Source organism: Poecilia latipinna, unplaced genomic scaffold (genome assembly GCF_001443285.1).
Source record: "Poecilia latipinna isolate Pla-1442-1.1 unplaced genomic scaffold, P_latipinna-1.0 Scaffold4187, whole genome shotgun sequence".
NCBI classification, from domain to species: domain Eukaryota; kingdom Metazoa; phylum Chordata; class Actinopteri; order Cyprinodontiformes; family Poeciliidae; genus Poecilia; species Poecilia latipinna.
In genome coordinates, this window is record NW_015116803.1 from 174 (window position 1) to 14,027 (window position 13,854).

The 13,854-nt window shown below is 40.1% G+C and overlaps 1 protein-coding gene across 1 annotated transcript; it reads left to right on the plus strand.

Moving 5' to 3' along the window:
• Nucleotides 1-1,329: 1,329 nt before the first annotated feature.
• Nucleotides 1,330-12,370, plus strand: LOC106942317 (protein FAM193A; the record flags this gene model as incomplete). The annotated part of the gene is made up of 11 exons (XM_015025567.1): nucleotides 1,330-1,506; nucleotides 1,678-1,824; nucleotides 2,047-2,325; nucleotides 3,175-3,397; nucleotides 3,475-3,828; nucleotides 5,628-5,910; nucleotides 5,999-6,185; nucleotides 6,398-6,637; nucleotides 7,940-8,792; nucleotides 10,800-10,881; nucleotides 11,423-12,370. Coding segments are annotated over 11 exons (2,919 nt in total), but the record flags the coding sequence as incomplete, so codon positions are not given.
• Nucleotides 12,371-13,854: the final 1,484 nt, after the last annotated feature.

Consider the following 13,854-nt stretch of genomic DNA (forward strand, 5'->3'; position numbering starts at 1 on the left):
CCACTTCAGTTATTTGTCGGTGGTACATCCCATGTCAACACATTCTCACTCCCAACTCGTCACATATTGACGCTTGGGCAGGTACCCTCGGCGTCACATATTGACGCCAAGGGTACCCCCTTGGCGTCAATATGTGACGCGAAGGGTTCTCTCATTGAATGCTGTACCGTTCCCTAAGCGTCCGATACTGACGACTTAGGAACGAATAAGATGACGTGTCTATTCTATTTTTTTAAAAACCTTTATTTACAATTTATGTGCTAGTTTGAACAGGATATTAAGAATATTTACTACAAATACATGTCAGACGTATCGGTCACAATACTTTAATTCGGTATTTAAAAATAACTCAGTAAAATATAAAACCGGAGGGGTTTTGTTGTGCTTGTTGTTAGCTTGATTTAAAAGCCTTAAAAAATAAATAAATTAAAAAAAATACTTTTGAGTATGATATCAATGATTTACACCAAATAAATTTAAGAAAAATTAAGATGTGTTTTCGTTTGTGATTGCATGCAAACTGTTCTGTAAACCTTTTAATATGTTTGATTGAAATAAAAATAAGGACGGATCCCACAAAAACCCAAGAAGAAGAATAAGCTGACGTCATCCTATGCGACACTTACACTCCGGTGAGTAGAAATCTGCATCTGTCAAAATGTTTTTGTACTCTAAAACCAAAAATAACTCCAAAGTGTTACGTTATAAAATTACTGTTGGTAGTTTTAGGACTTAATGGCAGTAGGACTGTGATACGAATGGTTGAAGACACGTTTGTAACATTTTTTTTGCCGGAAAATATACAGTGGAAGCTAGCTAAATTAGCCTCTCGGAGGCTAATTGTTCATGTACACTGTACCTGTGCTTAATACGTTTACTTAGCCGTGATAAAGTCACATAATAATGTTTATAGTCATGCTTGTTGTTGCCACTTTGTNCCACAGGGGTCTTTAGCAGGTATTGACCCAAAGTCAGAGTCCAACTAAATACAAAGCAGTGAAACAAGTTGGTTGGCCCAGGCAGGGCTGACATCAATAGAAGCTATGGAAACTTATGTAGTGAATTGGCAGAAAAAAAAAATCCAGATTTTCCAAAAATGAAATCTTCATTAACACCAAATTTGATTAATCAATAAAATCCATTTATCACCTTACTCAACACAACTACAAAATCAAATCAAATTTCTTCGTTTGTCATTTCGAAATGGAAATTATTGCAACTCTGATAAAATAGCTCATACTTTGTGTTCATAAAGTGTAGCACTATTAGGGAGTATTCAGTATTATTTATGTATTTATATTTAAACACAATTAAACCTCAGCCTGATTTCTTCTCTTCTCTCTCCGTAGTATTAGTGATGATGATGAAGTGCCTCCAGTGTCCAGTAAGTTCAGGAACATCTACCCCATGAACAGTTATGAGGACAGCAGTGTGGTGTCGGCCGCTGTCAACGGACTTCACCGTAACATCAACGGGGATGCCGTCAACGCAGCACTGAAGCCAGGGGTGAGTTTCTGCTCAGCAAAAGTACCCGAGATCAGCAGTGAACTTCCCCACTGTGTTTCTGGATGATGAAAAGCCACTCTCATTTGATAATGGCTTACTGGTAGTTAGGGAACTCCACTGCTTTCCCATCGACTACTTTTCCTAATTTAGTTTGTTCTACAATTTCCTCAGTCTCCTCAGATTACCAGCAGCAGCAGCTCATCAGAGGGTGATGAGGAGGAAGCTAATATTCAGGCTGGTGGGGAGCCCCCGGGGAAGCAGGAAGTACTTTCCCTGGGAAAAACGGCCAGTCCGCCACCCTCTTACAGCCATCAGCAGGTATCGCAACACTTTAGGAGCTTTCCTTTGTATGGTCCTGTTGTAATCAAGGTTATTATGTGTCATTTGCAGAAAACACTTTTTAGGAGGATTATCTGTCTAACAAACATCAGTTTTGCAAAATCCTAGAAAATTATCTGATATATTTTGATTATGCAACAAAACAAGGAAAATACTTTGCAGATGTAAATGTTATTTGTCAATATTGAATACCATGTTTAGGTAGAACAGGTCCAGCATGCCTGCGAGTGCCACGTGTGCAACCAGGACCCAAACCCCTCGACCCCGGGCCCCGCTGCCTGCCTGCCCCCCAGCCGGATCCACGCCGTGCCTCCTCCCACTGTCGGACACCAGTTCTTTCCAGACACCAAGGCGCCCCCTGCTCACCCTGCCCTCCACTTGTACCCGCATATCCACGGGCACCTGCCCCTGCAGAACTTTTCCCGGCCCCTTCTCCACCCGACACTCTACCCACCCAGCCCACCTCTCACACACAACAAGGTGAGAAGGTGTCGTTCTTTCAGCTTACGTTTTCTTCTTGATTATGTTTCGTTGATTTTGGCAATGAGTGACTTGAAGGGGAATTTAATTTGTTTCCTTATCTCTGGGGATTTCTTTAAGGTTCCAGGAACAACATTGAGCTTCATTATGTTTCAGTTTCACTTTTTGTCAGTGTAGCTTCGTCCTCTGCCACAAGGGGACAGCCTGAATCTGATCTAAGCCCAAAGCATGTGAGAGCCATGCTAGTCAGTCAGGATGCACTGACCCACTTTTTTTTCTCTAGAGATTCAGATATCTGAATTGTAGTATCCATCTATTCCGATCTGATACAAAATAACAGCTGAATTGACCTAAAATACGTATACATATATTTTTTAAATAGACATAAATGTACTGAATTAAAAATACATTTGATAACTCTGCGCCAGTACAGCTCATTTAACACCAACAGTTTCACAAACTTGGTCCAACACGTAAAGATAACACAACTTTAATTGAAGTTAGTGCTATTTGGAGTACAACAGCCAATGTAAAATAAATGATAAAGAAACTGAAACTGACACAAACAGTAGGTTGACTACTTCGATCAAACATGTGAAAGAATAAACTAGAGGGAAACATGTAAAAATAAACATGATTTCAAATGGTTAGGAGTTCTACATTTAATTTAAAATAAATAATAAAGCATAGATTTAGACTGAATAGATCTGCCCTTAAGGATGTGGCACATTGTCACCAATAACTGATCTATAATTGTTGTCGACATCTGCACCGATACGGATATTGATATCGAATCGATCCAAACCTGACGTTTAAGGTTCCTGCTAACTAACGATTTTCTTTCTTCAGCCTCTGCCCCCAAACCCAACATCCAACCATTCAGCAGCCAAGCAGCCAGCATTCAGCACATCCTTACCGGACCATGTATACCAGAACTGCTTTGGTGGGACGGGCGGAGCGGGCGATTGGAATACCTCACTACAGTGCCTCTCTCTTAAGTTTGAAAATCTGTGGGATGCTGCTGTGATGAAGAGCTGGAACCCATCTGTGCTGCTGCCCGAATGTCTGCCAGGTGAGCCGCCCAGCCGCAGTGCTTCTTGCAAGTTTATCTATCGACACGTCATCACCTCTGACTCTGGTGGTCCACAGGTGAAATGCTGGGACCTCCGCTCCCCGACGTGCCCCTCCCGCCAACATCCATTGGCCTCCCGGGGGAGCATCCCCCGCTGCCCACACCCCTGCCCACATCTTCGTCGTCGTCGCTGTCCTCGTCGTTGTCATCTTCGTCGTCGTCGTCGTGCTCCTCTTCAGAAGCCAAAGAGCCGAAGAAGACCGGCGCCAAGAAGAAGTGTCTCTACAACTTCCAGGATGCCTTCATGGAGACCAACCGGGTGGTGATGGCCACGTCCGCCGCCACGTCCTCCGTGTCCTGCACTGCCACCACTGTCCAGTCAAGTAATAACCCACCCATCCATCTAGCATCTAAAAGACCCAACACTATAGGTAATGTAGGAAGGAAGAGTACAGGTTAGGTTTGTACTGTTATAAAGCTTTTTATCCTGGATAATGGATGAACTATAAACCCATAGCAGCAGTAAATGTCATTGAGGTGTGGAATCCATTTTAAACCAGTGAAGCCGTTACAGATACCAACACAAACCTGCAATATGGTTAGACAATAAACCAATAACAATATGTAATGTGATAGACACGTGATCAATATCAATTATTAATACATCTGATAGAATGTTCATGGAACTCTAATCCAGAACCACACAGCATTGTGGGAGATGTAGGCAGAGGAAAGGCTTTAGCCTCTTAATCTCTTACAGCGAGCTAAGCAAGGCTGGTGGCATAAACTGACTCACTCACTCACTCTGTGGTTACCTAGCAACAACTTGTTGTGTAACTTGCACGGCAGCAGACTCAGGTTTCACCACCATGCTTCATAACTTAAAAGTAAACAGCAGCATGGAGTGAAGATGAGTTCCCCCAGATTTCAAGCGGACATGATTTAGAGGTGGTAGGTCGACCCCTGTCTCCCAGCTCGGTACCACATCAGATCATCCTGCTACAGTTCAACCCATCTGTCCGGTGCAGTGGTGGGCAGATGTCCCACACCACCCAGAATGCACCATGGTCTGTCTCTTCAGCAGCATTCCTCCAGTTGATTCAGGCCAAAGCTCCGCCTGGGGCTTCTGCTGAAATGTTCACATCCTTCGACTCCTTAGATCTGCCTCCTTATGACCTAAAAAAACAGCAGTCAAGGTGGAGAGAACCTTGACTGCCCTGTAGACATTTCACAATAAGCAATAAGTCAATTAATCACAAAAAATTAAAATGAGCTTGATAAATTCTAGTTGCACAACAATAGTTATATATGATCCCTTTCAATGTCGCTGAAAAGCTGGCATTTTGAAAAACCCTGCAAATATTTGACACCCACTACAAAGTACTTTGTGGTTTTTTCCTTTTTTTTTCTTTAACAGTCCTGACACTTTTGCCTGTTTTTCTTGTCTAAGCTGAACAATTAACATTTTTTTTTAAATCCAATTTTAGTTTCAGAGTCTTAATAATCCATTTTAATTATTGTCATTTTTTATTTCAAATGTTTTTCTGTTGCATTGTTAAACATTTTTCAGAAGTTTAATTATATTTTTTAAATCTTTGAGTGTATATACTTGCATTAATATGGAACTTTTATTATTATTATTATTATTATTATTATTATTATTATTATGTCAGTTGAAAATGGTCTCAAAATGACAATATTATTGTTTATCGTAATAATTTCTGGGACGATTTATTATCCAGTAGTCTACTGCTACAGCTTTGAAGCACCACATTTCCCTCCTTAAAGCTGCAGTATATAGGGAATGTTTTTTACATATTTGTTAAAACTGTCACCATTTCAGGACCGTTTGTTACGAGACAGACAATCTGTGAAAAGAGTAATCTCCTCCACCTCCTCCCTGTGTGAGTGGCACAAGATGAGATGTTGATTGACAGCGCTAACACACTCCTCCTGGCTCTGATTGGTTGTTTCTAGTTAGCACTCCATAGTTAGCCAATGGAGTTTTTCATTTTAACAGTTTTTTAGTTTAATTTAACTCTACAGTGCACAGATTATTCCAGTATAAATGATCATGACTTCACAGTAAACAAAGTGTTGGTTTTAAGACTGAAGTCAGAGCTGCTGTGTTTTCTTACTGTCAGAATGTATTTAATATATATATATATATATATATATATATATATAAACCTCTAGTAATTCTGAGACTTCTTTTGTTTGTTTTTTCTAGACGATGTATTTCACAGTTTAGGTAAAGATGATCACAGACAGCCCATGTCAGCAGCTCCTAGGAACAACTCCATGGGACTGAGTTCTCTCCCTTCACTCTCTGGCCCCACCCTGCCCCCAGCACCAGCCTCACACCTCCCTGCCATGACCCCACAATCCTTTCCAAAGATGGCCGCTCCGGCTCCAGACTTTGTGGATTCTCATCAGGGCCTTTGCCTCCCGCCTGCTGAACCTCCAGCGCCCTCTATGGACGGTCCGATCAGCGCCCCAACTAGTGTCTGCAGGTGAGGAGAGGAGACTTAGTTCATGCCGTGCAGGAACATTGACACTCTGAACATAAAGGAGATGCTTAAAGAAACCCAATGTGTTCAGTGATCCTGACTGTGAAGGCCATCGGTGTGAAGGCAGCGGATCGTACGAACACCAGCCGTACGATGGAGAGGAGAGTCCAGATGAGGACAGCTGCTCCGAGCACAGCTCCTCCACCTCCACCTCCACCAACCAGAAGGAAGGGAAGTACTGTGACTGCTGCTACTGCGAGTTCTTTGGGCACGGCGGGGTAAGGCTCCATAGAGAAACAGTTGAAATGGACGAGGAAATTATGTTCAGAAAGTACAGTTAAAAGCACAATTAAAAAGATTTATTGCGTTAAAGAATGCCAGTTAACATTGTTAATTTTAATAAACACTATTTACCGCAACTACTGAATTTCCTTGAAAAATTGTACATGTCTTGATTACTTTTCTAAACTGTTTTTATTTTTCTTATCAGCCTCCAGCTGCTCCGACCAGCCGAAATTATGCAGAGATGAGAGAGAAGCTGCGCTTGCGTCTCACAAAGCGCAAAGAGGAACAGCCGAAGCGTGAGGAGCAGCAGCCAGTAATAGAAAGAGACGGCGGGGTGGAGGACCACAGGCGGGTGGAGGACCTCCTCCAGTTCATTAACAGTGCAGACAACAAACCTGCATCCAGTACCAAGGCAGCCAAACGAGCCAGACATAAACAAAAAAAGGTAACATGCCTCAGTTTAGATATTTATGAGGTTTGTCTTTCTGAAGTTAAGTTTACTTTTGTTAAATGTTCTGAGTGAGTGGATTTTGGGCTGAACTTTGACTGAGCCGTTCTAAGACGTAGTTGTGCTTCGATGGAAACCAGAGGTCAGCAACCTTTAAAACCCTAAGAGCCATTTTTGCCTTGAGTCCAGCTGAGCAGAAGATGTTTAGAGCCACAAAAGATTCATGAGCCTTTGAAACAAAATAGTAGAGAGGCAGAAAAAAAATCTATAGAATCACAATTCACAGTACTGAATTCTGAATGGACTCAGTGCTCAAAAATCAATTATGATCTTAATTTTAATTTTGCTTAATGTTTAATTTTTTAAGTTGCATTTTGAAATTTTCTCTGTTTTTTTTTAATTAAGAGAAAAGCTAGACAACATCTAAGCTGACCCTATGCTGGTACTTTGAGTTACATAATTTTATGCATAAAATTAAAACGGAAACCTATTTTTGTTTTAATCTAAACTGGTAGAATTTGATGCAGTAGGGAACTTGTAGAATAGCTTTAAATAAATCTTCTATTTGTTTACACTGACTTTTTGTCCTGTCAGTCACAAAATTGAAATTGAATCTCAACCATTTGAATAGAAAAATTGGTTTCTGAATTGAAACTCATTCCTGAATCAAATCGTGATGCTAAAAAGCTGAACTGAATCAAATCGCTAGGCACTGAAAGATTCACATTTCTACAAAATAGTTGATTTTTGTAGCGATTTGTTTGTATTGTATTTTTGTTTCAAAATTTTAAAATATTATAATAATATAATAATAAAATAATCTAAATGTTCAATAAAAGGAAACGAATGACTTTCAAATTTTGTAGAAAATTATGATAAAAAAACAACAGTTTGCAACCTCAACCTCTACATATAAAAAAAAAATGCTTACAGTTATTAAGAGCCACAGGCTGCAGACCCTTGATCTGAACCGTCCCATTGAAGCTCTGACTCTATATTTTGGGCTTGTTGTCCAAAGTCTGTTGTTCCAAGTCTTTTACTGCCTCAAGCACCATGTTTTACATTCTATTCATATCATCTCTAGTTAACCTCTAAAGAATTTACAGAGCGGCTAATGCTAAATTACCCCCAGATTTACTCTAATTAATCAAGTGTTTCAGAAGGAAATTGCTCGAACTGGATTCATTTACTATTCATTTATGTTTATTATAGTGAAGGGGGCTAAATGCAAATGCAGATTAACTTGTCAGATTTGTATGTGGAAGTGCAGTTCATCACAGATGTCTTTCTGTGCGTCAGATGGAGGAGAAAGCTCGTCTGGAGGCAGAAGCGCGCGAAAGGGAGGAGCAGCAGCTGCTGGAGGAGCAGCGGCGGCGTCAGGAAGAGGAAGAGGCGGCACTTCAAAAGGAACTGTTACGGCTGCAGGAACTGCAGCAGCATCGTGCCGCCAAGAAGAAAAAGAAAGAGAAAGCAAAGGAGAACACCACTCCCCCTCAAAATAACCCACAGCCCCTCAAACAGACAGCTCAGAATGTCCTAGATAACCTTCAGAACGGAAACTCGCAGCTGCTTCAAAACCTTCTCCGCTTCCCAGAGCAAAAAGAAGCCAGATTAGAACCCGTACCCCAGCCCAGCTCCAGGTGCCCCGTTGAGAAGACCCACACCCCCGACTCCACCGTTAGCCTCTTCAACGGCACATCTTCCACCGTTGGCTATAAGAGTAAAGCCAAGCAGTCAGGGAAAGTGTTGCCATGCGACTCGGTGTCAATGAGAGTCCCAGAGTTGCCCAAGAGCTTGGACAAGGTTGCAAAGACTAACTGCACCGCACCCCCCACCACAGCAGATACCAAAGCGACACGAGTCAGGCCCACTGAGACCACAGCTGCTACACCCACCACTGAACCACACAGGGAGGAAAGGAGCAGCAGCAGATGTGTCAGTGGAAAAAGGCAGCAACCAGAACAGCCCCTTACCCAAATCAAGGACACCAGGACGAGCCCCCTCATGTCAAATCCCTCGCCATCCCCCCCACCAGCCTCCCACTTTGAGCCCCAACAGAACGGCAAACCTCCCACTGCAGAGTCACCGCAGCCCAAAGGCAAGAGTAAGAAAAGCAAGAAGAAGAAGGGGGACAAGATGAACACCTCAATAGGTGGGTGTCAGTAAGATTCACTAACAAGAGCAAAAATGATGCAGTGGGCCGTAACACCATGCTCCACTCATCAGGCGAGTCAGTACACAGGATCTGGTTCACCAAACGAAAAACTTAAGGTTTTGGGAACACTTGAGGTTTCTTTGAATCCAATCAGAATCTAATCAGTAGAATACTTGTTTTTGTATTGACAAAACATGCATTCAAATGTTCCCTTTATTGTGTTTTCACGCACAAAGGTTTGGTTTCACAAGTCTTAGTCTACAGACAATCTCTGTACAGTGTAATATAATCCAGTTCAGGCTTGACCAGTTGAAGTGATTTAGATTGCGTACAAATCCTTCCTCACTACCAACCCAACATCAACTTCACAAGTCGACTCTAGGAACATAAAGCAACAACTCAAGACCTAGTTTAATTCAAAGTAAAAATCCCACATAGACGGGGAGTGTCATGCTTAAAGCTGTCACCTTGAAATCTGGACTTATTAGAAATGCACAATATGGACCTCCTGCAGTGACGTCACACAAAATCCTGCCCCAATCTCCCTGCTGGAGGGCAAAAAGCTGCAAACTGATGATGGCTACCATTGGTTTTAGCTGTTAAGTTGTCAATATAATGCACTAAATCTTAAAAAATGCCTAATATGTCAAAGGAAAAGGGACACAGTGCTTTGCTACTAATTGTCAAGTCTAAGACAACTAGATACCAAGGTCAGGAAAAATTTTAATTAACGAAAAATGGTGAGGGAGAGGGGAGTACTTCAGTTATTCTTGCTTGACCTGGATAGCTTAAGATGTAGATGCGATGTGGAATTTGTTGTGTTTCTGTTCAGTTAAGAAATAATAAAAAAAAGTCCACCCACACACCAATTCTGACAGACGGATCAGTAGAGCAGGTGTTTAAATGAGCTAATCTACCACCACTGTATTAGATTAGCTAATAGCAGCAGGAGCAGCTAATCTACCACCACTGTGTTAGATTAGCTAATAGCAGCAGGAGCAGCTAATCTACCACCACTGTATTAGATTAGCTAATAGCAGCAGGAGCAGCTAATCTACCACCGCTGTGTTAGATTAGCTAATAGCAGCAGCAGCTAATCCATTACGTTGTTCACTTAATAATCGCAAAATAAACATCAGGCCTAAAAACATAATACTGTACGGTCTGACTGTTCTATTCTTTGTGTGGTAAATGTTTGAGTGTTTTTTGGTGTTGAATCCTGGATCATAAAATAGCCTTGTCAGTTGCTATGGCAACAAGTCTGGCATAGCATAGCTGACAGGGCGAGAAAAAAGTGTTTTTTTCTGCGTTATTTTTCCTACATAACTATCTCCAGGTCTATGCACTGCATGTAAAATAAATTTTTTGCCCTCCAGCATTGTGCACATGCACATAATTTCCAGATGTAAACAATAACATGCAAAGGGTCCATATCAGCATTTTTCTAAAAGTTTTTTTTAATCATATGGTTATGTTGAATCTCAATTTTTTTCTTTATACCAACTCTAATTCCCAATTTTAATAGATTTTTTTGTCTCCCTTTTCTTTCTTACGAAGAAAGGAAAGGGAGGAACACAGCAAATGATGGCCGGGAAGCGGGGAAGGACGGGTTGTCCTGTCAGACCATCAGTTCCCGAAAACAAACACACACACACACACACACACACACACACACAAAAAACCCCTCATAAAAGTGCACGCGGGATCAGTGCAACCTCTCTGGACCACGCACAGAATAAAAAACTGAACTTCCCACATCTGCCGCTTTTACTAAGTGTTTCTGCATTAAAGGGAATCCTAAAATGAACACTAGGCTAGCATCTATTTTCTCACTGGTTGCCGTCTCGGTCTGTCTGTGGTAAAGCCACAGTGTGGGTTGTGACTGTGTGACCAGCACACTTCTCAACTAAACTGACTAAAGCAAACATGCAAAAAAATTCCAAAACTGTTTTTAATGTAGCTTCTTAATATTTATGTGTGTTTATTCTTTTGTTTCTTTTCCAGATGATGTATTCTTGCCCAAAGACATCGACCTTGATAGCACAGAAATGGACGAGACAGAGAGGGAGGTGGAGTATTTCAAAAGGTATTTTATTTTATTGCAACTCTGTGTACTTTTTTTTTTTTACCAGCATTTCCAGTTATCAATACCATTTATATGTACCTAATAGAAGGGATAACTCTGTGATGAGCCTATTTAGGACTGTTTTGAATCCAAATAATTGGATTATGGTTGTAATAAACACATTTTAAAAAATTAGATTTATTGTCAGATATGTTCCCATCTCCCATTTTTACATTAACTCTTTCAGAAAAGATTAAAACCACCTCCAGCAAACGCAACAACTTCTTTGGCAAATTGATGAAGTCATTTCTAATGTTGCCGTTTCCATCAACCTTTTCTAATGTGCTACTGTGAAATGTGCTTAAAAATATTGATGGAAACATGGCTGGTGTCTGTTGATGGTAACGCTCTAAAATTGAGCGTTAAATATTAAATGAGTGTTTATGCTACAGAAAAATTCAATACTGACCCTTTTTACTACAAAACATTTTACTAAGCTTCTCTTTGTACATTTTTCCATTTTTATTTTCTTATTTTTTTTTTTTCTTTTCCTTCGTTTCAGATTTTGCTTGGACTCTGCCAGACAGACCCGTCAGCGGCTCTCCATCAACTGGTCGAACTTTAGCTTGAAAAAAGCTACATTTGCTGCACACTAAGGGTGTTGTTAACATGTCAGACTACAAACCAGAACCCTTATTGCTATAAGAAAACTTGCCCCAAAAGCCTCCACCCCTGACCTGATAGTGCCCCCTCCACCTACAGAATCTCTCTCCTGCTGTGCCCAAATCACACCCACGCTGCCTTGCTTTGTTCTTGTTCCTATGTGGTTCCAACACAAATCCATCTGGACTAATTTACCTGCACAGATTAAATGGAAATAACACAAAAAGAATCATGAAATGCTACTTCACATCTGATTAATCTTCCTTGCGTGCTTGTGTGCTTTTAGTCTGAGATGAAGGTTTCTTTTGACTAAAATAGCCATTGGCAAACCTGTAGTCAAAAGATGCTTACTATTTCTGGATGGTTTCCTTCTGAAAAAAAAAGGAGACTATGGAAACTACAAAAAAAGAGAAATTACTGAATTAAAGGTGTATTTGACATTTTGTGGCTTACTATCCTATCGTTCCACAGCGTCTGATCCACTCGATTGACAAGGGAATAGGCTTGGTTAGCTGGTTTCCACTTCCCTCTGCCTCCACCGCCTCCATCTGATTTCATAGAAAGGAGGAAGCCGTAATACTTGACACTGTTCTTCTTTTGGTTTTAAATTCTGTTTAAAAAAAAAAGAGTCAAATTAGTTTCTTTTTTTTCTTTTTTGACCTGTAGTCAGCTTGTGTCAATACTTTCAGAATGAAATCAAAAAAGAACAATACTCACACTATCAACATGTTATAGAGTGTATATTGTATTAACACTGAAGCCAGTCTGGCTACTTTTTAACATATTGTTAAGTAATATTAAATCTTGTCTTTCTTTTTGAAAGATGGAATACAGTAGTATGGCAGGCTTACGTGTCTTGTGTCAAATTTTATTTTCTGCACCCAGTAAAAAATGTCAAAGAACACACACACTTTATACTAAGGCATAAAGAGGAAAAGGTTGATTTGTTGAAATTAATCCACAGCTTCCTGTAACCCTGGCCATGATGTGACTCATGGCTGGATGAAACTTTCTTTTTAGCTAATATTTAAGCAACTTCCTCAGCAAAACTACTGACCATAGTCATTACATTATGTGGTTGCTACATGTCAAAAACAATGAAACCAATAAGGAACAATTCCAAAACTTTTAAAGCAATGGTTCATTTTAGTTACAAATAACCACTCTTCTAATTTCCCTCTAAAGCTAGCTGTGCTGAACTGCTAGAGTTGGTTTGTCTCAATGAAAAATGAGTGACAGACTTGAGTTGATGTGTCTTCTCTTGTTCCCCTTTATAAGGTAATGGTTCTGTCTGCCTTTGTCTGTAAAAGGAGGACAGACAAAAAAAGTAACATTTAGATATTACTAAAATGATTTTTCTTTCTGTCCCCTTGTATAACTACAGATAACATTTTCTCTAGTATGTTCCTAAATAAGAGATTTGCCTCTTAACGTCCTGTTTCAGCCAGCTGTACAGCAGTGCTAGCATTGAATGATCTGAAACAGAATCAAGTGAAAATGATGTTTGAGTTACAGTGCTTTTATGTAACCTTTTATTCAACATGTACAAAACAAAATAGGTTTGTTTTTCTAACTTCCTGTTGCAGCTAGCTGTTATGCTAACTATCTAGACTTAGAAACAAACGCAGACTGGCTTGACCAAGTACTTTTTTTCTACCTTCTTCTGTATATCGGGTAACTTTTAGTATCTCATTGAATGAAAAATGTTTCTTCTACTTGGATAAAGGTACTCTAGTGCGTTGTGACCCCAGTAACTGCTCCATTCCTGTACTAATGCCTGATACTGTTTTAAGATGGAAAAACAGTGTTTTGTGTCAAAAAATTGGACAACAAAGTTAAAGTAATCAGAATTGAAGGTAAGTACATTTTGCTAGTTGGAGGAATTTTTATCTCCTGTTTGCTGGCTTAACTAATTGTGGCTTTTCCTGAACCTGCTGCTATGAGTGTGAACAAGGGGAAGGAAACATACAAATGAAACCAGATTTGTCTCCTGATGTTTTACCCCAACTAAAGCATGATTCTTATGTTTTCTTTCTTTTCCATTATAAAGAATATTTGGAATTTCCATTGGTTTCAAGCAGTCATTGGAACTAATGAAGTTAATTTATATCATGTCAATTCCCAACAAATCTCATCTCAAGTCATTTAAAATGATTAATGGGTTTAAGTGATAGACCTATTTAATAAATTAGAATATTATTAAAAAGTTCTGAGCTTTCTGTAGCTCAGTTCAGTAATTTAAACGCATGTAGATTAATTCCACACAGATGTTTTTGATTAGCTTTCTGTTAATGTTTTTTCCACTTCCAGCCAATGGGGAAAAAAACTTTT